General features: G+C 42.9%; 1 protein-coding gene across 5 annotated transcripts in view; it reads left to right on the top strand.

The window, feature by feature from the left end:
* The window catches only part of RCOR1 (REST corepressor 1), a 266,962-nt gene that overhangs the window by 160,279 nt on the left and 78,940 nt on the right, over positions 1–27,743 (top strand). For all 5 annotated transcript variants that reach the window (XM_033953340.1, XM_033953343.1, XM_033953339.1 and 2 more), the window contains exon 5: positions 20,984–21,145. In XM_033953340.1, coding sequence (XP_033809231.1) covers positions 20,984–21,145 — 162 coding nt within the window. The remainder of the gene's footprint in view (positions 1–20,983; positions 21,146–27,743) is intronic.

Here is a 27,743-nt window from a genome sequence, read left to right as displayed (position 1 = left end):
TGCTGCTTCTAGTTCTGCCTGCCATTAAAAAATAAAGAAAAAATTTTTTATTTAATTTATTTTATTTTATTTTATTTTTTTTTAAGGGGTAGGGGCTGTTAGGTGTAGGTCAGAAGGTGTTGAGGTTGGAGGGATAGAAGTAGTTAGTTCTTAGTCAGAGGGATAGAGTAGTTAATTAATTGTTGGTTAGATTTGCCTGCTTGTTAGTGTGCTAGTGAGGTCAATCTGATTAGAGGATGTTAGAGGATAGTGTGGTCTGCCTGTTTAAGATGGTTTAGGGATAGAGTGATTGGTGTGGACCGCCTGTTAAGTGCAAGGGTTTGGTTGCTTGTTGGTTAGGTAGAAAGAAGAGAGTTGAAAGATTTGGAAGAGGTGAGATAGAAGAAAGACTGAAATCAACGGCTGGGCGCCGTTGGCTCGACCCCTTTTATGGGGGAGCTCGGCTGTGACGTCGGGGGTGGGAGGGGCTACCACCCGCTCCCTTTGCTGCTTCTCCTGCCTTCTCTGCTCCTCTCCGCCCCCTTTTTCTGCCTTCTCCGACTCTCCTTTTGCTTCTCCTAACCTCTCCGCTGCTCTCTTTCCTCCTGTTCTAGTCCGCCCGCTGTGTCAGCCTCCTCTGCCCTGTAGTTGGGAACAAGCACACAGTCTGCTTACAGCACCTCCGCTCCGCCCCCAGCTTCACCTCGTGCTTGCTCCAACAGACCCTCGTTTGGCTGACCTAGCGATGTCATTCAAATAAGAGAGATATAATACAATGTCATTCAAATAAGAGAGATATAATACAATGTCAGCATAATTCTTATGAAAAACGATAAACACACATCAGAACATTCAACTAACATAGATATGATGCTAATGCTTTCTACAATACAGCTTATCCTATAGCCGAGAGGCCAAGGTGCAGTTATTAGGGTGGTACAAAGTTCATTGGAATGAACAGATGAGAGGCTAAACTCGAGGCAAGTTGATTATACAATTAGACAAGATATAAGGAACTGATTTAGTTTCAGTATATGTAGCAACCTGTATAGTCATCACCTTATAGGAAAAATCATTTATGAAAAAAACTGGAAACTCGCTGGACTAAGGGCTCCTTTTACTAAGGTGTGCTAGTGTTTTTAACGGGCGCTAAAGATTAGCGCACACAAACCACGCGCTAAATGAAAATTACTAATGCAAGCTCTGTGGAGGTGTTAGCGTTTAGCGCGCGCTAAAACCGCTAGCGCACCTTAGTAAAAGGAGCCCTAAGTGTATAGCCCTCAGTGGAGACTAGAGGTCTGCACGGGAACGGGGATCGCGGGAATCCCACGGGTCCCGTGGGAATCCCCCCTAACCCACGAGACTCCCACGGGGACCCCCCACTGGCCCACGGGACTCCCACGGGGCTGGAAGGCTTTGGAAGCAGGGTTCGTCCATATAATATAATGGACACATCAGCCTTAGTAAAAAGGGGGTTTATAAGTTAATTACCTGAACAGAAAACAAAATAAGGGTTCCACCAAAGAGATTCCACAAGGAAAACAGCAGCGCAAACACAAAAGAAAGTGTGGAATTGATGATCCTGTCAGAAGTAATTGCTGCTTTTTATGGGGACGGGCGGGGATGGGGGTAATTCCTTGTGGGGATGGGTGGGGACGGAGAGGATCCTGGCGGGGACGGGTGGGGATGGAGAGGATCCTGGCGGGGATGGGTGGGATTTCTGTCCCCGTGCAACTCTCTACATTGTTTAACTTGCTTTTTACCAAACTTTTCAAATCACCCTCGTATTGAAGACTTGGGTGAAGAGCCAGGCTTTTACCTGCTTCCTGAAGTAGAAGTCATCTGGAATTAGACTTAGCCTCTCTGGGAGTAAATTCCAGAGTGTGGGGGTGTGGCAGAGCCCAGTCCAGACTCACCCGGAGCCCTGCCCACATGCACTCAAATCAGCACAAACAACCACTGTAAAAATGTGCAACAAGAAAGCTTTTACTTCTAGAGACCTGAGACTGTTTTCTCACAGACTCAGGAAAGTCACAAAGCCTTAAGTCACTTCCACATTTATTTTCCTTATGGGCTTGGCTTATCCTGCTTCAGTAGAGGCCAGTTACCCCTGGAGGTTCTTGCACACGTCACAAACCTTTCTAAGGCTCCCTCAGTCTGCTGACTCAGCAGGTTACCTTGTTAAGGCAGCTTAGCACTGAGCTGTAAAGCCCAGGGCAATCTGGGACATGTAATCTGCTCAGTCTTGAGCTTGCAGCTCCTACTGTATGAAGGTGGAATGGTAGCATTAGCGGAAGTTAACCTCTTACTCTTCCTGAGAAGTCTCGCTGGTGCATATCACATCATCCATTTTCTTTTGATGAGGGTACAGATACAGTAGTGATGCTCCTTGAGAGGACCACAAAGATCTTATAAGGATGTGTAAGGATGAACTTATTTTTTAAGTATTCTAGCCCATTTTGTTTGAGGACCTTGAAAATCATTTAAATTTAGCCCTGTAAGGTACTGGTAGCCAGTGTAGTTTTTGTAGGAAGGGGGACCAGGACATGACGTCAGAAGGGAGACCAGGCTTGTGCAAGCAGCAGGTGGAAGATGCTGCTCGCACCAGCAAACATTTCAAGAAGTGGAGGGCACATGGCACAGTAATGCCAGGCACCACCGCCCTGGGTGCCAACCTCTCTCTCACTACGCCACTGCCTACAGGTGTCGCCTATATGTAGGTAATGGGATTTGGATGGGTTGTGGAAGGCTCACATGTTGCACCATAAGTGTAGTAGTGGGGTATGGTGAGCCTGAGTCCCCATCTCTCTGGTTGAATATACTGCCCACTAGGCAGGATCCTGCTTGCTGCTTTAATAAGACTGCCCATAACATCTGAAGCTGTCATACAGAAAGGTATGTACTGTTTCATTCATATCTTTGAGGATATGGGGGGTGGGAGGTGGTCAGTGACCACTGTGGGAGTATGGGGGGGTCATGCCTTCAAGGGTAATATACTCACGTGGATTAAAAACTGGTTGGCGGATAGGAAACAGAGAGTGGGGGTGAATGGACAATACTCGGACTGGAAAAGTGTCGCGAGTGGAGTGCCGCAGGGTTCGGTGCTCGGGCCTGTGCTCTTCAACATATTTATAAACGACCTAGAAATTGGCACGACGAGTGAGGTGATTAAATTTGTGGATGATACAAAGTTATTCAGAGTTTTGAGGACACAGAAGGATTGCGAAGACCTACAAAGAGACATAAATACCTTTTTGGATGGTATTTAGAGCACTATCCGTGTAGTTAGGAAAGCCATTATCTGATCAGCTATCTGGATAGTGCCAGTACCAGCACTGACTGCCTGCACGGATATTCAGCACCTGCTGTGGTCCAGATCCTGGTGCTGATATAATAATAATAATTTATTTTTATATGCCGCCATACCTGAAAGTTCTAGGCGGTTCACAACAATTAAGCATGGTACATACAATACAAATCATTTGAGATTCGGCAAGTTAAATGCATACAATATGGGGAGAAATACTTACAGTGCAAGAAAAATACAGACAATTTAAAATAGAGTAAAAAATGTTAAGTTAAATGATAAGATACATTAAGAACCCAGCCTATTGAATAATTGAATTTTTATCTGCTTTCTAAAATCAAGATAAGAGGAGGCTTCTAACACAGTTTTAGTTAGCTGCTGTGGCTGACGATTAAAAACAGTGCTGACCACGGTGGCTGAATATGAACCCAAATAATTTTACCTCAGACATAAAGGGAAAATTTGTTCTGAATATGGAAAGTTTTGTACATTCATGCAATGATCTGGTGTAAGCAAATGCGTACTTTGAAACATTTGCAAAATATGTTGGAGAAAGTACATCATGTCCATAAGGGAACTGCTCGTGCATAGCAAAATAATGGGGGGAAACCCTGTGTTTCCGAGGCGCCGTGTCTTCCTGAAAGCACTGGGCAGAACTGCAAATTAGAAAAGTGGAATGGTTCTGCCCCACTCAGTTATTGCAGAAGAGATTGTTCATCATATTGAAAGCTTATTCTGACTTGCTAGTTTTTGATCAGCAGATCTGAGAGTGTTTTCAGTTCATCCCGAAACAAGTTTCACCTTACTGCCTCATGGCAGTATAGATAATCCCCGCAGGCCCTGAGGGCTGCATAGTTGTCTTTCATAAGACAGGCCCCCCCATCCAGCATCACTAAATGACCATAAGATAGGGTCCTCCATCGTAAAAACAAAGGGAGGCCATTCCTCTTCCCCATATCTCAGCTCTTCATCCTCAATTCATCTTTACCTTCTGACCTTGACTTAGACCTTGAATTTCCTTGCATCACACTCACCTGAGATCTCTTTTGCAGTTGCGACATTACAGGATATAGATTAGAGAGGAGCCTATGAGCCTTAAAAAGAAAACTATGTAGGATGAGGGGGTGGAGCCATCGCAGGCCACATGTTCACTTGCATAATGATTCGCAGACACGAACATGAAGTCTGCCAATCAAGTGGAGCAGGCTTCGTCCAAGGCAAGACAAATCATGGGCTGCATACGAAGGGGTTTCGTCAGTCGTAAGGCGGAAGTCATTATGCCATTGTATAGATCCATGGTGAGGCCCCACCTGGAATACTGTGTGCAATTCTGGAGGCCGCATTATCGCAAGGATGTGCTGAGACTGGAGTCGGTGCAAAGAATGGCCACCCGGATGGTCTCGGGACTCAAGGATCTACCATACGAAAAACGGCTTGACAAATTACAGCTATACTCGCTCGAGGAGCGCAGAGAGAGGGGGGACATGATCGAGACGTTCAAGTATCTTACGGGCCGCATCGAGGCGGAGGAAGATATCTTCTTTTTCAAGGGTCCCACGACAACAAGAGGGCATCCGTTGAAAATCAGGGGCGGGAAACTACGAGGTGACACCAGGAAATTCTTTTTCACTGAAAGAGTGGTTGATCGCTGGAATAGTCTTCCACTACAGGTGATGGAGGCCAGCAGCGTGCCTGATTTTAAGGCAAAATGGGATCGGCACATGGGATCTATTCACAGGGCAAAGGTAGGGGAGGGACATTAAGGTGGGCAGACTAGATGGGCCGTGGGCCCTTATCTGCCGTCTATTTCTAGGTTTCTATGACACTAAAAAAGGACTGACTGAGCGGAGGGAGAGTAGAACCCAAGATGGGGATCAGGAGTCACCTGACTTTATAGAGGCTGTCGGCCAGAGGATTTACACTAGAGAATGACACGGGGACAAATTTTTCCCCGTCCCATCCCTGCGTGTTTTGTCGCTGTCCTTGTCCCTGCCCCATTCCTGTAAGCCCTGCCTTAACTGCACAAGCCTCGAACACTTATGATTTTAAAGTGTTTCAGGCTTGTGCAGATGAGGACAGAGCAGGAATGGGGCAAGGACAGGAAAATAACTGGCCGGGATGGGACGGGGAAATGAGTGCCTGTGAGGACAGAGAAAATTTTGTCCCTGTGTCATTCTCTAATTTACACTTGTGGTTTTAAGGTCCTACAAGCTCTCCTGTTAGAGGGCACCATGGTAGTAGGCATTTTTTCCCTGCTTCCTCAAGTTCAGATGTTGCCATAGTGTACCCAACTGGCCTCCTCAAACAGCAGATTCAAACATGAATATGCTATACCATATCCCAAGCCAAAAATCCATTCCATGAGCTGCTAATTATATTATGCAAATTGAATTGACACCTCAACAAATAACTGGCATCAAAAACACAGGCAGTTTGGATTAGAGACCCCATTTCCTTGCCTTCACACAGGATCCTAGGGGGCCTTTGGTTAGATTTATCTCATACACTTCTCCCTCCGTATTCGTGGTTTCGATTATTCACGGTTTTTAGCTTGCTGGCTCCTCCCCCCAAATTATGTCAGCTTGCATAGAGAAATCGCTGATTCCAAGCGTTTACAGAGAAAATCGCTGATTCCCAGCACTTTCTTCACCATGTTTTGCCTCTCCTTCAGGAACAGGCCAGGTCTCCCACCATGTTATTCGTGATTTCACCATATTCATGATGGTTTTTAATACAAAACAGCGAATAACATATGAAAAAGTTATTCGCAGTTTTTCTGTATTTGTGGTTCTGTTAATCCCCTATGACAGCGAATATGGAGGGAGAAGTGTATGTCATTACTGCTTGAGATCCATCTGTCCTTTCTGAGGGCAGCCTCAGCCAAACTTTCACTTTCCCATTAGACGAGGAACTCCCTCTTTGGTATCAGTGGCTAGGAAAAGGAAGAGCACAGTGTGGGAAAAACTACTGACGAAAGAATTTTAGACGGTTCCCCATAGTTAATCTCCCAGCAAACATTTCTGTACTTTTCTGTACTAAGTAAGAAAGTGAAAGTAAGCAGCCTTTCTGAAATGATTTGGATTGGTTCGTTTTTTATTCTTTTCTGTGTGTGTTTTTACTTTATTGCACTACCTTTTCTTGTTCCATGTTCTAATCGATTTGATACTGATGCAGAAATATTCTGATTTACGAGTAGATTTATCTTTTATGCAACTTTTAATGCTGTCCCTGGAAAAACTCCCTGACTGGTTGTGGTTAGAATGGCAACTCATGTCTCCTTTGCGTTTGTACCATGTACTCAGTATCAAAATGCCTAGCTATAGTAAAGATAATAGTATACTAGTAGATACATGGAAAACATTGCGATATGTAAGCAACCTAACAACTATTCCAATTTATAAATCTACAAAACAGTCTATATGGGTAAACTCCAAGATACAAATTGGCGGGGAGAGACTAGTCTGGAAGCAATGGATGATAGCAGGAATACGAATATTGGATGATGTTATTGCTAATGGGTACTATGCTGGAGTTTTCACAGTTGCAACATAAATTTGGTCTCAAAAACTCAGAAAACTTTAGATGGTTGCAGCTGAAGCATGCCATTCAGGCGGGGTTCCCTGAATGGAAATATCTTAATAAACATAATAGTATGGAGTTTATGTGTTTTCAGACAGACTTCTTGGGTCACCAGGCCGCCCAGTGGTACAAAACATTAAGTGGATTTAATAAAAATAATTTAAAAACTGGTCTAAGAGATATTTGGAGTATTGAGATTAAGCATGAAATTACTGCATCTCAATGGCCACGAATTTGGTCTTGGAGAATGAAATGTACGGTGTCAGCATCTATGAGACAAACTTGGTTTTTTCTGTTGCACAGAGCATTATGGACCCCTGTTAGGTTACAAAAAATAGATAGTTCTTTGTCTAATAGATGTTGGCATTGCCATTTAGAGGCAGGAACTTTAGATCATTTATTGTTTCATTGCCCATTTATTATGAATTTTTGGAAATCAATTTGGGACCAAATTAATAATTTATTAGCTAACCCGGTGGCATTATCCTATGATACTGTGATATTTGGTATGGAAATGAGAGCCAAAAGTCAGATTTCTGCAAATAACAATAAATTATTACTTATAATGACTGGAGTTGCCATTCAGCAAATCACATTTAATTGGAAGGATTGGAGGAGATTAAATTACAACTTCTGGTGGAACTCTTTATGCCATATATATAAAATGGAAAGGTTTATTGCAATACAGCGGGGTTATCTTAAAAAGTTTCAGGATGTGTGGAAACCATTAACGAAATATTGTAAAGATTAATTTAAAATTGGTTCCCTTATATTATTTGTTAATTTAAGGTGCAGGGAGGGGGGTATTTTAATATCACATGTTTTATATGATAATGAAATATATGGGAGGGAGGGTTGGGATAGGGAAGGGTATAAGAATTTGTGAGATGTGTCAATGATTATTTCTAAGAGATGTATTTATTGTTTATGTGATTGAATATATTTTAACACTTAATGTAATCTTGAAAATGAATAAAAAATATTAAAAAAAAAAAATGCTGTCCCATACAGCTCAGGCTAGGGGTGTGCCAGTGTCATTTTGGACAAACACAGAGTCAGTCCTCGAAGGCCATAATCCAGTCGGGTTTTCAGGATTTCCCCAATGAGTTTGCATGAGATCTACTTGCATGCACTGCTTCTATTGGATGGGCTCAGGAGTAATATAAGAAAATGCTTTTTTACAGAAAGGGATTGTAGATGCATGGAATAGGCTTTTCTGGTAGAGGTGTTGGAGACAGAAACTGTGTCTGAATTTAAGAAAGCATGGGACAGGAGTGTGGAATCTCTTAGGGAGAGGAGGAGATAGTGGATGGGCAGACTGGATGGGGCATTTGTCCTTCATCTACCATCGTATTTCTGTTTCTAGGTTCTCACCTATATTAATTTGGGAAATCCTGGAAACCTGACTTGGTGAGGGCCGAGGTTGGATGCCCCTGGACTAACAACATGGTTATCATACCTGATCCGGTTTTCAGGATATCTACCATGAATATGCATGAGATACATTCACATGCAAATCTATCTCATGGATATTCATTGTGGAAAACCTAATGCTCCCGCCCCTTCCTAAAGTTAGGCTTGGGCATCATCATGGCTGAAAAATGGAGTGAAATTTTTTTTCATTCTGAAGACAAATGAAATAAATGTGTGTATCAGTATAGTACGGGAGTTTATAAGGATTCAGGTCTTCAAGGTTAGGACCTATCTAGATCAAGGACCTATCTAGAGAGAAATTCCTTGTTTCTATCCTATTGTTCCTACTCTGTGTAACACTTGTCTTACTTTCTGTCCTAGAATTATTTTCTTCTTACCTAGCACAGTAATTTTCTTTTGCTCCTTGACTAAGAGCTGGTTATGGATCCCTCTGGAGCCTTGTGATCATAAGTTCTAAATCTAGCCACCAGGGGTCCCCATTATGCAATGATATTACGGTAACTGTTCCTTCAGAAGCTGAGAATACTCTGTGACACTGGTATATTTCTATCCTGGGGAGCAGAAAATGTGATCTGGGAACTGAGCCCACATCCCCTAGCATACTCTGCCTATTTCCTCACCTTTTCCTTTCCCTTCCCACCACTGTCTTCCATTTATTTAAAAATTTATATACTGTACCACATGCAACTATGCGGTTTACATATCACATACATAAAATCTTATTTCCCTGTGATTTTCACATATAATAATAACAAGGTCTTTGCTTCTTTTTCTTGCACTTGTGTTATGTGCTTGCTTCTCTTAAACATGATGTAAAGGCTTTGGCACTTCCCTCACCTCCCACTCCCTTGAGCCCTGTCAGATACTCCGACTCAGCACCTTCTCCCTTTAAGTTTTCTCTTATTTTTTAAAAAGTATTTCATCCCCTTTGCAGTCTCTCCTTCAATCTTTGGTGTTCTCCACATGGCCTCATACCTTATTCTCTTTCTCTCTGCTCCTGTGCTAGTGCTGTGCTCAGTGTCTCGCTAACAACAGAACTTAAACTGACTTAGGGGCAGATTCTCAAAACTAAAATCTGCCTTTAATGTGCTCGCTGAACCAGTTCCAGCTGTATTTTAGGGGCAGATTATCAAAACAGCTTACCGAGGTCTTTTCCGAGTTTTCTAGCAGTCTCCAATACTGCCATGCAAATGTAGTACAACGAGGCCATTAATATTAAAATGATCTCTCCAAGTGATTCTCTAACCTTGTTGTGCCACATTTGCAACCAAAATTTATCGACAGAGCTGTCCTTGCCTTAATTTCTGATCAGTGCCTGAACGCTGATTGGCTCAGACACTGATAGGAAAGTAAAATTTGATAGCTCAGCCTCCCTCCCATGCAAGTTAAAAAAAAACAAATTGAAGATCAGCAGGAGAGATGCCCACTCCCTCCCGCGTCTGGCATAAAGCGACTCCCCCACCCGACTCCCTCCTCCTCCCAGCAGCAGAAGAGATGCCTACTCCCTCCTGCCGCCGACATCAAGCACCCACTCAACACTGCCCCCCCGGCAGCAGGACAGATGCCCATTCCCTCCCACTGACAAGCAACACATCCCTGACATCCCCCTGGCAGCAGGAGAGATGCCCACTCCCACCATCGCCAAGCGATGCACCCCAACATCCCACGGCAAAAGGAGAGATGCCTATTCTTTCCTGCAGCCACACAACCCCCACACCCCCTACACCTCCCCATGCCTCCGATGACCCCTTTGCCTTACTTATGATGGCTGGCTGGAAGGATGCCTAGCTGGCCCAACTCTTCCCCTCTGACCCAGGATGTTTCCCTCCCATAAACAACCTGGGCCAATCAGAGCCTCAGGCCTCTCCCCAAATGCACCGGGGAGGAGTCTGATTGGCCCAGACGCCTAAGGCCCCTTCCATACTAAAGTGTACTATCAGATTTAGCACACACCTATGAATTAGTATATATTAAGTGCCTCAGAATGTGATATTACATCCAGCTGAATTTCTCAATTACACACAAGTGGTTATTTTATGATACTGATTTTTAGAAAACTGGTTCCAAATTCAGTTAACATATTTTCAGATTGAACATTAAAAAAAAAAAAAAAAGTTTTGAGGGTAATCCCCACATTCAGCTTACTGACTTATTCGGAAATTTGCTCATCTTGAGATTTCCGAGACATTTCCTAGGTGTGTGGCTAAACCAGAGACAGTGACGCTGCCTGACCATCTTCATGTCTAAGCAACATTATAGGGGGATGGGATAAATCTTAGAGATAGCTGCACAAAACAGAAAGGCAGAGTATGGCTAAGATAAAAGGGCAGTGCAGCCTTTTGGAGGAGCTAGAAGAGGGGAAAAGAAGAATGTAAAAAGATTTTTTTTTCTTCTTCTTTCTCTATTTGGCACAGCAGCATACTTGCAATGAATAGTGAAAGGTCACTCCAGGGCAAAAGTTCATTTACTGCAATCTGGTTAATGCTTGGAGTGCTGTGGGGCTGGCCAAATCAATAGGACTGGCAGACTTATGAAATAGGTATATACTTCTCCCTCTGAATCTGCGGTTTCAGCATCCGCGGATTCGGTTATTCGCAATTTTTTTTTTTTTTTTAAATCCATTTTCGTTTTTCGGACTAATTTTAAGCCCTCTTAGACCCCCCCCCCCTTAAGCCTTACCTGGTGGTCTAGCGGGTTTTCTGGGCAGGAGCGGTCTTCCTACGCTCCTGCCCCGTGCAGATCACTCATAGGAAATAGCTACCGTGAGCTCCCGTAGTCTCTTGAGACTACGATGGCAGCTTAATGCAGCCATTTCCTATGAGTGATCTGTCCTACGCTCCTGCCCCGAAAACCCACTAGACCACCAGTTAAGGCTTAAGGGATGGCGGGTGGGGGGGGGTGTCAGAGCTAGCCCGAATATTATTTGCGGATTTTTAATATTCGCGGGCTGGCTGTGCCCCTAACCCCGTGGATACGGAGGGAGAAGTGTATGATAGAGGATTAAAATTAATTACCATACTTGTAGAAGGAAGATTTGGTTAACATATATACAGGATGTCTAACCTCTACTAAGGGCTTCTTTTACAAAGCTATGGTAACGATGCTGCTGCAGTAAACACACCAAAGCCCATAGGAATTGAATGGGCTTCAGATCATTTACCGGGGCAGCATTGCTACCACGGCTTTGTTAAAGGGGCCCTAAGGGGTAAAAACTTTAGCATTTGCTTTCAGCAAAATAACACAGGTGGAGCAAGCCAGAACCACTAGTATTGCCACATAGGTCGGACATGCATCCTCAGGTTATGGGGCTCATTTTCAAAAAAAGATAGATGTCCAAAAGACAGCATAAACCAGCGCTTGGACGTCTTACTAGTCAAAACATCCAAGTGGGCATTCTCAAAACAGACTTTCCAGACATCTTTCTGGTTGTTTTGTCTCCAGTGCTTCTAAATCTTAAGGGGGCATGTTTTGAGCAGGCTTAGGACGTGGATGTTCTGCAGGCGTAATCAAACCTTTAACAAAATGTCCAGGGCTTTTTTTTTTTTTTTTTTACATTTGGAGCTAGACCTAGTTTAAAAGCATCTAAATGCTAAAAAGGTACCCATATTGGCCAGATGATCACTGGAGGATTTAAGGATTGACCACCCACTTCCCCAAGTGATCACCGACCCCCACTCCCATCACCCAAAGATGTGAAAAAAGGTACATTCTAGCCCAGGGGTGCCCAAATGGTCAATTGCGATCGACCAGTAGATCGCAAAGGCAACGTGAGTTGATTGTGTTGCCTTTGCAATCTTTTTCTTCCTGCCTTCCCGAGCCAGGCCAGGTGCGTACAAGCGCCGGACCCACAAGACTTCACTTCTGATGTCAATTCTAACGTCGGAGAGGCCACTTTCTTTCATGCTTTTTGGCATTGTTCCTCTGTGCAAACCTTTTGGAAGCGTGCTGGAGCTTTTATTCTGGGCCAGCCCTTGCTGCTCTCTCCTGAGGCGCTCCTTTTGGGCTGCTTGGGCTCCTGTGGGGTTCAAGGGAAGGGAGCTCAATTGTGGGTTCGGAAGCTTGGTATTTTGGGTTTGAAAGTGATTTTGAAAGAGTGGACCTCACCGGATCCCCCCTTGTTGGAGACTGGCTATCCTTGAGTTATTGGGTTGGGAGGCTAAGGATGCACGTGGTGCCTCAAAGCAGAAAAATAAGTTTTTAGCTGTTTGGGATTCCTATCTTAATTCTCTACCACCTCAAAAGCCCAGCCAAATTTTGAATTTGCTTTAAGTCTACTCTTTTCCACAACTTTTTGGTTTCTTCTATCTTGTCTCTATTCTAGGGGTATTGGGGGGGGTTGGCTTGGAGGAAGGGTTGGGCAGGACTTTGCTGGGTACGGATATGTGCGGGAGGGGGGGTTATTACTGGGAAGGGGAAGGGTTTGGGTTGGGCGTTTTTCTGTAATATATTGAACACCTCTGCTGTTTGTTGGTTGAGTGTATTCTCTTTTGTTGTTCAATAAAAATTGTTTGCACTTAATGCTCTTGTGGCTTTGGAAGCACTCGCAAGTGGGGAGAAGCATCTGTGACAAAAAGCTTTTTAACTGCAAGAAAATGTGCTTTGATAAATTGGAGCAGTCCTGACTCGTCCAGTATTACTCGATGGTATAATGTGTTGTTGTAGCCGATGGTAAAGGAGAAACCAGGTCCAGAGAGCTAATCCAGATAATGAAATTCCAGAAAATTTGGGCTTCTCTCTGGAAATCACTGACACTTAAACAAGACGTTCCTTATTGAACTATTAATATGTCTTAAGTGTTCTCGACTTTAGAGAACATAAGAATAGCCTTACTGGGTCAGACCAATGGTCTATCTAGCCCAGTATCCCATCTTCAGGGAGGCCAATCCAAGTCACAAGTGCCTTGGAAAAACCTAAATAGTATAAGCATTCCATGCCACTGAGCCTTTTCCTCTAGGACAAAGGTAGGCAATTCCGGTCCTCGAGAGCCGAAGCCAGGTCAGGTTTTCAGGATATCCACAATAAATATGCATGAGATAGATTTGCATCTCAAGGAGGCAGTGCATGCAAATCCATCTCGTACATATTCATTGTGGCGATCCTGAAACCCTGACCTGACCTGGCTCTGGCTCTCAAGGACCGGAATTGCCTAGCCCTGCTCTAGGAACTTATCCAACCCTGATAGCATGAGTTTACTATCTCCCATTGAAGAGAATTGTTTCTTCTACAGAAGGTAGAATTACTGTGAATTCATTAGCGCTTACTCACGGAGAAGCAAGCAATGTATTTCAACAATCTCGAGCAGCTTTGCTGGTCTCCATTCTATTTTTGGCTGATAAAGAGAGATTACTTAAATTGTACCTCAGGAATTAGGGGGAAGTAGTTTGTGAATGGAACATTGCGATATTCTTAGATATCTCTTGAGAAACTCAGAGGCGTCAAACAATTTTTGCTGCTTCATTCAGAATTTCTTCAATTAGGGGAATTCTTCTGCCCAAAAGTTTCTTGAAAATGTATTGTAACCTATCAGTATTGTAATATTTTTTAATCTGTCCCATCTCACTGCTTTTCTGGTGGTTAGGAGAGTTTGTTAAGCAGTCCTTCAAGAGTAATTTAATTGGGATTTTGGAAAGTATAAATTTCTTCTTTAGTATGTGCTGTTTTCTTGTATTATAAGAGCTTGCCTTTTTATTTCCTTTTTAATTTTCCCTTTCAGTTAGGATCCCTCAAAGATTATGTGGACTTGAGCTTAGGCAAATCAGAACAAATTACCGTATTTTCATGCATATAACGCGCGGGAACAAAGCATTGCTATAAAAAAATCTATATAGCACGCACATGCGTATACCGCGCATGCTGCTATAACCTCCTCCCGCCACCCCTGCTTACTCCCTCTTCTGGCCTGCGAACCGGCATCCTCCCCCCACGCTCGCGTCACCCCCCCCCCCCGCGATCCTACATCCCCCCCCAGCACCGCAAAGACATCGCTTACCCGATTGGGTACCAGCACCAATGCACAGGACGTGCCAGTGCCAGTGCCCGAAGATCCTCCCTCGCCTGGGCTGGGCTGGTCTGGGCTTTGAGCATTTGCGCATGCTCAAAGCCTTCTAGTCTCGCTCTGTCCAAGATTCTCAGATTCAGAATCTCGGAGAGAGCGAGACCAGAAGGCTTTGAGCATGCGCAAATGCTCAAAGCCCAGATCAGCCCAGCACAGGGAAGAGGGAGGATCTCCCTCGCACCGTCCAGCCCAGCCCAGGCGAGGGAGGATCTTCGGGCACTGGCACTGGCACGTCCTGTGCATTGGTGCTGGTGCCGGTGCCCAATCGGGTAAGCGATGTCTTTGCGGTACAGGGGGGATGCATGATCGCGGGGGAGGGAGGGGTGACGTGAGCAGGGAGGAGGATGCCGTTTCGCAGGGAGGATGGCGGATCGCAATGAGAAAAAAAAATTGTATAACGCGCTCACACATATAACGCGTATGGTTATACTCGGTTTGTAAAATCGTGTATAACGCGCGCGTTATATGCGTGAAAATACGGTACTTCTCATTATGACAGGAGTTGCTATGCAACTTATTATGAAAAATTGGAAATCTTGGGATAACTTAAATTACAGTTTGTGGTGGGAAACCTTATGCCAAATATATGAATTCGTTACAATTGGGACATCATAGTAAATTTAAGGAGATTTGGGGGTCCATTAACAAATTTTGGTAAGAATTAATTATTAGGTTTTATTATTATTTGGTGCCATTGATTCATATTAAGTATTATTATTTCCCTTTGATTCATGAAAAGAATGCTGTGCACATCTAGGTGGGGCGGGTGGGAGGGCTGGGGGGGTGTTAAGTACTTACATTGGAGTGCTGTCTATTATATTATTTGCTTGCTAACCTGTTGCACTATTTATTGGATTTCAAAATGAATAAAGAATTTTTTCAAAAAAAATAAAATAAGTGATACTGTAGATTTGTTGTATAAATTCCTGTTTATAAGGCTGTGCCCTTTTTCTTTTTTTTCCTCTTTTTTCTCATTACGAGGGAGTGCTGTAAAGTTCTTAGCCCAACCAACTTCCTAAATTCTGAGTGTTATTTTGCCCCTGTAGCTGAAAAGAGTGTTATCTTATTTCATTAAGTGCCAATTTGCAGAAACAAAATTCCATATTTTGTCATTGTTCCAGATCAGTGTATCTCAAACTGTGGACCAAGGCACACCAGTGTGCTTCCTGAGATTTCAGGTGTGCCGCGGTACACTGGGGAAGAGGAGAGGCACCGGCGCCAGCTGACTGACTACAGGACGTGCCTCTCGTGGCAATCAGTGGGCGCCAGCACCTATCCTTCTCTCTGGCCCTTTTCCCTTCTGGCACATAACACAGTGTTCTTCAACCTTTTTACACCTATGGACCGGTAGAAATAAAAGAATTATTATGTGGACTGGCATAGGTCTGCGGAACGGCGGTTGAAGAACACTGGGCTAAGTCGTGGGCCAGACCCCGCCCATCTCTACCCAATCTTCACCCCAGACCCCGCCTCCATAATAGTACTAATTGTAACACTATTTTTTCCATTCATTTTTCATATATACAAGCACATATACAATATAATCTTATTAACAACACATAATAGTTAACCACAAAATTAAACTACACAAAGCACACTGACAGCAGATGTAAATTCTCAGAATTGACATAATTCAATCACTAAATTCAAAACTAAAATCATTCCCTCCTACCTTTGTTGTATCCCTCCCTCCATGCTGTGCCTTACCTTCTGGCCTGCTCCCGCCGGGCCATTTTATGCCGCCCCTGGTTTTATCTTCAGGCTGGCTCCCTCTTCCTCACTGATGCAGTGCACAAAGCTGTGGGCAGCGACTCCTTCCGGTCCAGGCACAGGACACGCATAGGAGCCACTGCCCATGGCTTTGTGCACTGAATCAGTGAGGAAGAGGGAGCTGGTTCGAAGATAACGCCACATCGATCACACCATGGATTGGATGTTGACGAACACTGTTTTGGGCCTGATGCATGTGCCAGCCCTGTGGACCGGCAGGAAATTTCTGTGGACCGGCACTGGTCCATGGACCGGTGGTTGAAGAACACTGACATAACATAAAACGCGCTTGTATACCGCAAATACCATTAAGTTCTCTGCGGTTCACAAAGACTAGTAATACAAATGAATAAACATCCAATATCTAACTTCTGAAAGATTCCCTAAAAAGATACATCTTTAAGGCACGTCAAAATTGTTGATACGAATTTGAGAATATAAATATGTGAGTTAAATCCCTAGTCCATAAGGCTGCCTGAAAAGATAGCAATTGTTCCTGAAATTTCTTATATTTACATCCCTTTATAGAAGGGAGTGAAAATAATGAATGAGATTTTCTAGAATGTTTAATTAGAATTTGTAATAATAAAAGATTCCATAAGATACTCAGGACCTGCCTGGAGGGCCTTCACACACACGTGGACATCGACATGATGATGTCACGCATGTGCGTGATGTTGTCATTGCAATATCCGCGGACTTCCAGGTGCCTCGAGCCACTACCTTTAGTGTGCTGTGGCTTGAGAAAGTTTGCGGGACACTGTTCCAGATCATTGATTAAACCGTATTCTTGGTTGGGCTGAGACCTTTTCAGCACCTCCTCTGTAGTGTGAAGCCTTTCAGTCTCTGGTAATCAGAGCTGAGATTATGATATCATAATGCCTCATTCCACCAATAAGAGCCAACCTCATCAGTGATGTCACAATGACTTTATTGCCCTATACTTGGCTCACTTTTTATTACATACAAGAGGGTGCTGAAAAGTTCTCAGCCCAGCCAACCAACTTCCTAAACTCTGAGTGTTATTTTGCCACTGTAGCTGAAAAGTGTTATCTTATTTCATTAAGTGTCAATTTGCAGAAATGAAATTCTATGTTTTGTCATTGTTTCAGATCATTGATTGAACCATATCCACATCATTCTCTTCTTGGTTGGGCTGAGAATATTTCAGCACCCCCTCATATAAGGTTTTTCTATCCAAATGCATTTTGTTTGTTTGACAATTTGATACATTCATAAATAATTTTTTTTAATGCCCATAGTGAAAATTTAAGTTTTGTTCATGCCTTTTGTCAGTAATTCGGGGTGAGAATTATATTCAGGAATGGTGGGTATTTTCCTGTTCCCAGGGGGCTTACAATCTAAGTTTACACTTGAAGCAATGGAAGGATAAATGACTTGTCACAAGGAACTTTAGTGGGATCTGAGCTAGGCTCTCCTGGTTCTTAGACAGCTGCTTTAAATATTAGACTGCTATTCCACTTGACAGAAGGAGATCCTGCTTTTATTTCAGGGAAGTCCACACTCTAGCTATTTTATAATTAGGAAAATACTATTGCACACTATAAATTCATCCTTTCTATAAACACATTCTGTTAGTAGAGCTCTTCATATGGTACCCTACATTAGTGTTCTTCAACCTTTTGACACCTATGGACCGGCGGAAATAAAATAATTAGTTGTGGACCGGCAGTTGAAGAACACTGGGCTAAGTCATGGGCCAGACCCCGCCCATCTGTACCCAATCTCCGCCCCATACCCCGCCCCATAATAGTACTAATTGTAACACCATTTTTTCCATTCATTTTTCATATACACACACACACACACAATATTAACAACACATAATGGTTAACCACAAAATTAAACTACACAAAGCACACTGTATGCTTCTCAATATTCATTCCTAACAGAACACAGATAACCTCATGCAAATATGGGACCAAAAACTAAAAGTACTAATGTTTACAAATGAAACCCTAAGATTCAAGACTCTGCAAGCAGTACAACCCCAGAGAAAAAGAAACAAATGCATTTCTTCCTGAACAGACAGCAGATGTAAATCAATCACTAAATTCAAAAGTAAAATCAATCCCACCTACCTTTGTTTGTCTCCCTTCCTCCATGCTGTGCCTTACCTTTTGGCCTGCTCCTGCCTGGCCATTTTATGCTGCCCCCCCCCCCCCCCCACCCTGTCCCAGTGTTATCTTCGGGCCGGCTCTCTCTTCCTCAGTGTTGCAGTGCACAAAGCTGTGGGCAGCGGCTCCTCAAGTGTCCCGCACCTCATCTGGAAGCCTTCCCTCTGACGTTGCGACGTCAGAGAGAAAGCTTCCAGTTCAGGCGCAGAACGTGCATAGGAGCCTCTGCCTACAGCTTTGTGCACTGCAGCAATGAGGAAGAGGGAGCCAGCCCGAAGACAACGCCACATCGATCGCACTGTGGACCGGCGGCTGAAGAACACTGTCTCAGGCCCGATGCACGTGCCTGCCCTGTGGACCAGCAGGAAATTTCTGCAGACTGGTGGTTGAAGAACACTGCCCTATATTATTTGCCTACATACATCAACTGTCTCAAAATTGTCCAGCTGTATGCAGGTAAAAGTATTTGCATTGAGTGGCGGCATTTCTATGGGGCAAGGTCATGGGGCAGTTCTATAATGTAGGCACTTATACATGTATATACTGCAAGCTGCCTAATGCTACTCTGCAAATTCCCACAATTTACTGAGCACATATTTGCAAGGGAGCCATACACAGGAGCAGAGGATAGGTAGAACATCAGTGGTGTAGGGAGGATATGAGGCATCCAGAACGGTGGTGCCCCCTTCCCTGCTCTTCTCTCTTCCTCCCCTCCCCTTGCTCCTTCCCCACCCTCCACGCCACATTCATACCCTCCCTTACCCCCCCATACGTCCAAATCTTCGCCAGTACAAGCAGCTTCTCGGACCTGCTGCTAGCACCAGCCTTAACTTTCTCTCTGATGTTACTTCCTGGCCCCACAACCAGGAAGTGATTTCAGAGGTGAGCCAGGCCGGCACAAGCAGCAGGCCAGAGAAGTTGCTCATGCTGATGAAGTTTTAAAGAGGTACAGGGGGGGGGGGGAAGAGGATGAAGGGAGAGCATGGCATGGGGGAGAGGCGGAGAGGTGCTAGTGTCCCGCCAAGACAGCACCTAGAGTCCCTTACTTTGCTACTGCATGCACATAATTTATAGAATACTGGTACCTGCTATATTAGGTGTTCACATTTATATCAGCTCTATGACTGGCAAAAGTGCTCATTCCTAAATGTTAGGCATATTCATACCTGGTTACACTAGTATGCTATAAAAAGTGCAGCCCACTCTATAAGTAAATCTCTCAGTCATTCATTTAGTATTGACCAGTCTTACATACAATTGTCCATAAGGTCAATATCTCACTCTTACTTGAATGATTTATCATAAGTTTCAGGGCTTCAGACATACCATTTGGTCACTCATATTTTCAATGGCTATGGCTTCTTCATTTGCCCCCTCTATATATGTTTAAATTTTTCTTTGGTTTTCTTATATCTTCTTATGTTTTAAAGTGCTTAGTGCCTATATAAATATCAATAACTTAATAAATAAGAACTTATCTTAAAAGTTTATTCTATTCATTGCAGTTTCTCTTATCAGGTCGGGAAAGAGACCTGTCACATCAACATGTTTCGCCGTTAGGCTGCTTCAAGAAAAAGTCCCCCTTTATCAACTTATTAAACCATCCCGATCCATGATCTTATCTTAGTGGAAATTACATGGATCGGGATGGTTTAATAAGTTGATAAAGGGGGACTTTTTCTTGAAGCAGCCTAACGGCGAAACATGTTGATGTGACAGGTCTCTTTCCCGACCTGATAAGAGAAACTGCAATGAATAGAATAAACTTTTAAGATAAGTTCTTATTTATTAAGTTATTGATATTTATATAGGCACTAAGCACTTTAAAACATAAGAAGATATAAGAAAACCAAAGAAAAATTTAAACATATATAGAGGGGGCAAATGAAGAAGCCATAGCCGTTGAAATATATTTGGTTACTGAAAATATGGGTGACCAAATGGCATGTCTGAAGCCCTGAAACTTATGATAAATCATTCAAGTAAGAGTGAGATATTGACCTTATGGACAATTATAAAAAGTGCAGCCGACATTCTTTTCTCAAATAGACTGCTACCGTGACCCTCCAGATGCGTCGTTCTGGGCACTCTGTTATGCTGTAGAATTGCCACCAGTGTGCTTAGTTTTGTAATTTCAAAACTACGTGCTTTGTTTGAAAGGAAAACATATCCACAGAAAATGTAGGTGCAAATCTCCCTAGGCAACATTCAAAGGAAAATTACAGATCAAACTACACAATATAAAAATGGTGGAAGGTTGTGACAATTGATGTCTTGCTCTTTTGTACTCACTGCCCTTTCGAGCTATCCCTGTTCGACCAGAGCTCTGCTCCGTTTTGTCTTCCTGTTTTGCTGAGACCATGGGGGGGCTATGGTTGTGGGGGTCGCTGTTCATCTTGTTCCTGATGCCTACTTTTTTTATTTGACTGATTTCACACTCCTGCTTTGTATTTTGTATTGCATTTGGTTGTGACCTTTTTCACTTTCAATAAAAATATGTTTAAAAAAAAAAAAAAAAGAATTTGCAGATCCCTGAATTTTGCTGAAAATGGCCATCTTAATAGTGAGCAGTATGAGATTAACACAAAGCCTTTTCTGATCCTTGTTCTGAACGTGACCATGTATTTTGAGAAGTCTGTTACTGCCGCCTCCGTCCCTGCCCTAATGAGATTTGTCATATTTATATGCTGATACTGATTTCCGATTGTATGTCTCTTTCAGGCTCTTGGAATGCTGTTTTGGCATAAACACAACATCGAGAAGTCTTTGGCCGATCTGCCCAACTTCACACCATTTCCTGACGAATGGACAGTAGAAGACAAGGTTTTGTTTGAACAAGCCTTTAGTTTTCACGGGAAAACATTTCACAGAATCCAGCAAATGGTAAACAGGGTTCCGCACTTATTCTGAACAGTAGAGACCAAAGTAGCAGTTCACAGATGTTTATTATCTTTTGATTTTACCGTGAAAACATATGTAAAGAAAGTTCACATGTTTAGGATGAATGACAAATGATCCCATGTGTGTTTCAATGGATCAGTTTTCCTTCATTACAGATTTCTTTTAGAACTCTTATGATATCCATGCTTTTAAGTACTGCACTTATCATTATTTCTACCTCCATATTAAAAACTTTGGCATTGTGGTGCCTGATATGCTGGTGCAGGAATAGCATTCTGTCTTTTCTGTTCTTGAAGTTATGAATAAACTATGCATTGTGTGTGTGAGAGGTGGGCGGATTCCTTGAAAAGGGTATTCAGTTTAGAGAATGACATGGTGACAAAATTCATCACCGTTCCCGTCCCCGCGGATAACCGCGGGAAGCCATCTTCATGTCATTCTTTAAGGAGAGAGGGAAGAATCGGAGTACGAATGGCCACAACCACTGACCCACAAGCTTTGCTGTGAAGAATGCTGGTGTAGAAGGACTGAGGTTGAAACAGACACTACAGAATGACAGTCTCTGGCATCCAGAGCAGATATTGTGATGTCATAATGCCTCATTCCACCAGTGCCTAAGAACCAATCACATCAGTGATGTCACAATGGCTTCATTATCCTTGGTTCACATAAGCACAGCCACTGACCTGCAAGCTTTGCTTTGAAGAATGCTGGTGTAGAAGGACTGAGGTTGAGATAGACACTAAAGAATGGCAGTCTCTGGTATCCAGAGCAGATATTGTGATGTCATAATGCCTCATTCCACCAGTGCCTAAGAACCAATCACATCAGTGATGTCACAATGGTTTCATTATCCTTGGCTCACATAAGAATCAGAGTATGAATGGCCACAACCACTGACCCGCAAGCTTTGCTTTGAAAAATGCTGGTGTAGAAGGACTGAGGTTGAGATAGACACAAAAAAATGACATGGGATTATTCCCGCGGTTATCCGCGGGGACGGGAACGGTGATGAATTTTGCCACTGTGTCATTCTCTAATTCAGTTCTCTGTTTTAATACTAGAGGGGACAACCTGGCAAACACATTCTCAGCCAAGCTGATGAACACTTGAGGGAATCACCCTTTTCAAGTTTCTCAAAGTTCAATGTATATTTGAGTATCTTTCTGTGGAAAGGTGGTAATACAAATACCTTTATCTATACCAGCGAATCTGAAACCTGTCAAATTTGTTCTGGTGGACCACCAGCCAGTTAGATTTTCCTGATAACTCGGCCACTGTGACTTTACTTAATTCATACTCAGTCCAGGATATCTCTCTCTCTTCAATGAAAGCTGTTACTTGGACAGCCTTCAGTTTGATTTCTTTGATAGCAGTCTCTAGAGCAGGGGTAGGCAATTCCGGTCCTCGAGAGCCGGAGCCAGGTCAGATTTTCAGGATCTCCACAATGAATATGTATGAGATGGATTTGCATGCACTGCCTCCTCGAGATGCAAATCTATCTCATGCATATTTATTGTGGAGATCCTGAAAACCTGACCTGGCTCCGGCTCTCGAGGACTGGAATTGCCTACCCCTGCTCTAGAACACATTCTTTTTGTCTTGCAAAGCAGATTAGGAGTTGGTTTGCATCTTTTCTACAGAATTACTCCTTTAAAGTTGACTTTCATGCTATCATTTTTGCACCTCATCTCCTATGCTGCGAGATCCTTATTGTTTAATATTTTCCTGAGCCCATTAGCCACACTTCTACAAGACATTGGTGTCTCCGCCTATTATTATGCAAATGATATTTTATTATTCATACTACTGAGTCCCATACCTTAGAAACTGCACCACTTCAGAACTGTCTTTCACTTGTTTCTTCATGGCTCTCTGATCATCACTCAGTTTTAAACCCATCTAAAACAGTTGCCCTGCGGTTTTCAATGGCTTTCTACCTTAAGTATTAATTCTCAGTCTTTCTGGTATGCCAGTTCAAATGTTACCCTCTTTAAATGTTTTGAGAGTAATTCTGGAGTCTCATCTCAGTGTGCTCAAACGTTGCCTTTTCACTTTGCATCTAAGATCTGTGCATAGTCTACTGAATTCTTCAGCTCAGTGTACCATCTTATCAGCCCTGTACTCTCAAGCCTGCACTACTGTAATATTATGTTAGTAAGCCTACCTCAGGTCTCCTTCAGATGTCTTCAAACTGTTCAAAATATTGCAATTAAGATTTGCTGTGCTCATAAATTCGACCCATGTATCACCTTTATAGCGGAACTGGATATGTAACTAATGATGGCGAATAAGTAAAGTTAAAATTCTTATCTCAATACATGCAACACTATGGGCTCCTTTCGGAGCCCTATATGCTGATGCCCCTATAAACAATCACAACATCTCTGTTCTTTATAAAATGCTTCTTTCCCTCCCCTGCCCTAACTCCCCCCCCCCCCAGCAATGCTCGTTTGGAAAGCATATGCCATTCTGCTTTCTACTTGCTTGATCCTTGTTTGTGGAACTCTTCCTTATGAAGTATTCCAAGTTTAAGCCCCAATTCAAGTTTACACAAGCAACCTTCTCATGATTCTTCCTATGGGTCAGACTCGGAGGTCTGCCTGCGGTAGACATAAATATTGGTGTAAATTATTAAGTTTCTTTCTTTCTCAGTTTGGCTACTTTCCTGCTCTTTTACAATTTTTGTGTTCCTTTCTGCTTATTTTTAATAATATCATAATTTTAATATGTTTTTTTATTGTTTTATTTTGTTCTCTGCTCTGTAATATTAGGTTTTAAAAGCAATATATTAAGCACCAACTAAACCATATGAATATGTATGAGAGAGGAGAGAAAGAAGATAAGAATTACCGCTGCTGGGTCAGACCAGTGGTCCATCATGCCCAGCAATCTGCACACCCGGCGGCCCTCTGGTCAAAGACCAGCGCCCTAACTGAGACTAGCCCTACCTGCGTACATTCTGGTTCAGCAGGAACTTGTCTAACTTGAATCCCTGGAGGGTGTTTTCCCCTATGTCAGACTCCGGCAGAGCGTTCCAGTTTTCTATCACTCTCTCAGTGAAGAAGAACTTCCTTATGTTCGTACAGAATCTATCCCCTTTCAATTTTAGAGGGTGCCCTCTCATTCTCCCTACCTTGGAGAGGGTGAACAACCTGCCCTTATCTAATAAATCTATTCCCTTCAGTACCTTGAATGTTTCGATCATGTCCCCTCCCAATCTCCAAGCATGCTTGGAATCTATTGGTATTTTGGGAAATGTCTTAAACTGGTTTAGAGGATTTCTGGATAACAGATCGTACCAGGTGTTCAAGGATGAAAGTCTTTTCTTACCATTGGAAAAATCTATGTGGGGTTCCTCAAGGTTCACCTCTATCCCCCACTCTGTTTAATTTAAATCTTAAGTTTTATATTTATGCGGATGACATCACTATAGCCATCCTGTTAACTTGTCTGACAGTCGAGATTGCAAATTTTTAGCGACCATTCTGAATCAGATTGAACTTTGGATGATTGCTTTTAAACTGAAACTAAATCCAGAAAAAAATAAATTCTTTCTTGCAACTCCTAATGATAAGATCAAAGAAACACTGATACATTTGAACGGTCTCGACTATACTATAGAACAGTCTATAAAAATATTGGGAGTGACTATGGATAGGCATCTTACTTTGGAACAGCACTCAAGAAATGTTTCTCGGTGCTTTGGAAACTTCGCACCATTAAAAAATATTTGGATGAAGCTTCATTCCGTTTGTTAATGCAGTCATCTGTTTTAAACATCAATATAAACATTAATGTAGTGGGTTGCTAAGAAAGCATTCACATCACCAAGAGAACGTAGCAACGGGAATTCAGATCTTGACCTCAGAGTTTAAAGTGCTCATTCGGTCTGTCATTCGTCATTAATCCCTGCTAATATTCTCATATTCTTATATACTTTTTATATTCTTATATACTTTTTATAATCTTTTTGTTGTATAATTTATCATTTGAGTTATCAATAAACTAGTATTATCAATAATATGTTTTGATCACAAGGCGGTGAGGGATGCCAAACAGGAGTATGAGGAAAAAATAGCCCAGGAGGCCAAAAACTTCAAGCCCTTCTTTAGATACGTGAAAGGGAAAAAACCTGCAAAAGAGGCAGTGGGACCCCTGGACGACCAGGGAAGAAAAGGGTACATCAAGGAAGATAAACAAATCGCAGACAAACTAAATTCCTTCTTTGCATCCGTCTTTACGAAGGAGGACACCTCAACAATACCTGAAGCGGAGAAAGTGTTTGCAGGAGAAATAGAAGACAGCCTCACCACAGTTGAAGTGGACTTAGACCAGATATACTATCAGATCGACAAACTTAAAAGTGACAAATCCCCTGGACCGGATGGAATTCACCCGAGAGTCTTAAAGGAATTGAAGGTTGAAATCGGAGAGTTATTGCAAAAACTTGCAAACCTGACAATCAGAACTGGACAGATACCGGACGACTGGAGGATAGTGAACGTCACGCCAATTTTTAAAAAAGGATCGAGAGGGGAACCGGGCAACTATAGGCCTGTGAGTCTTACGTCTGTCCCCGGCAAGATGGTTGAAGCACTGATCAAGAATAGCATAGTCTGGCACTTGGACGCACACGACTTGATGAAACCCAGTCAACATGGATTCAGGAAAGGGAAATCATGTTTGACGAATTTACTCCAATTTTTTGAGACTGTGAACGAGCAAATTGATAGTGGGAAGCCGGTGGACATAATATACTTGGACTTCCAGAAAGCGTTCGACAAAGTTCCACATGAAAGACTTCTCAGGAAACTACAAAGCCATGGCATAGAGGGGGATATACAAAGGTGGATAGGCAAATGGCTGGAAAACCGAAAGCAGAGAGTGGGCATAAATGGGAAGTTCTCCGACTGGGAGAAAGTGACTAGTGGTGTACCCCAGGGCTCGGTACTTGGGCCGATCCTTTTTAATATTTATATCAATGACCTGGAGGAAAGAACAACCAGTGAGATCATCAAGTTTGCAGATGATACAAAACTATGCCGGGCAATCAGATCGCAGGAGGATAGAGAGGAACTCCAGAGCGACTTGTGTCGGTTAGAAACATGGGCGGAGAAATGGCAGATGAAGTTCAATGTGGAGAAATGCAAGGTAATGCATTTAGGCAATAAGAATAAGGAATACGAGTATACAATGTCAGGTGCAACTCTGGGGAAGAGTGAACAAGAAAAGGACCTGGGTGTACTGATAGATAGGACCCTGAAGCCGTCGGCACAATGCGCGGCAGCGGCAAAGAAGGCAAATAGAATGTTGGGCATGATAAAGAAAGGAATCTCGAGTAGATCGGAGAAAGTTATAATGCCGCTTTATAGGGCAATGGTCAGACCACACTTGGAATACTGCGTCCAACATTGGTCTCCCTACCTAAAGAAGGATATAAAACTGCTGGAGAGGGTGCAGAGACGAGCAACAAAACTGGTGAAGGGTATGGAGAAACTGGAATACGAGGATAGACTTATAACACTAGGATTGTTCTCCCTAGAGAAAAGGAGACTGCGTGGGGATATGATCGAGACCTTCAAAATACTGAAAGGAATCGACAAAATAGAGCAGAGAAGATTATTTACATTGTCCAATTTGACACGGACTAGAGGACATGTAATGAAGCTAAGGGGGGACAGGTTCAGGACTAATGTCAGGAAGTTCTGCTTCACTCAGAGAGTGGTTGACACCTGGAATGCCCTCCCAGAGGAGATTATTGCGGAATCGACCGTCCTAGGCTTCAAGAGCAAACTAGATGCATATCTCCTTAAGAGAGGCATATAAAGATATGATGGACTATAAATTACGCCAGGGTACACCTGGCAGGGCCTCCGCGTGCGCGGATCGCCGGACTTGATGGACCAAAGGTCTGATCCGGAGATGGCAGTTCTTATGTTCTTATGTTCTTCTTTTGCGTATATGCATTCTGTGATCTACTGGTTCACCAGTGCTGTCCCAGCATTAGATTAAATATTCCCCCATGCCAACGCGTTTCGCTTAGCTTTGTCAAGGCTGGGGAGTCTGCGGGAAAAATAAAGCACAGAGAAAACCCATTAAAATACAGTAGTAATTGCATGAAGCAAATATTAAAAAATTCAGACATCTTACCATAGTATTAACTTTCATACTAACACGCCGGTAATAACCAAAAGATGGCCGCGGCGTGCACCCCACAATATAAATACACACATCCCTTGACGTCACCTCCAATAAGGAGCGAACAGCTGAGAAGTACAAAACTGTCAGAATACTAACAGGCTAGTTAAACGTCAGCCTGAGCTAGCCAATCAGAGGCTTCATTCAACCCCTCGGGAGCCATCGAGCCTAGCATGAACATCCAGCGCAATTCTTTTAAATTAAGATTCCTCTCTACCTCCATTATATGTTTAAAACTGAATGAAGATATTCTATACTCGAGTCATCTGTTTTAAGCATTCTCGACTATTGCAATATTATCTATCTCTATAAGAAAATCTTTAAAAAATTGAGAGTGGTACAAAACACTGCAGTTGGACTGATTTTTGGTCTAAAAAAA

Source organism: Geotrypetes seraphini, chromosome 7, assembly GCF_902459505.1.
Source record: "Geotrypetes seraphini chromosome 7, aGeoSer1.1, whole genome shotgun sequence".
Classification (NCBI taxonomy): domain Eukaryota; kingdom Metazoa; phylum Chordata; class Amphibia; order Gymnophiona; family Dermophiidae; genus Geotrypetes; species Geotrypetes seraphini.
Note: the sequence above shows the minus strand (reverse complement) of the source record. Positions and strands in the feature narration are given on the sequence as shown.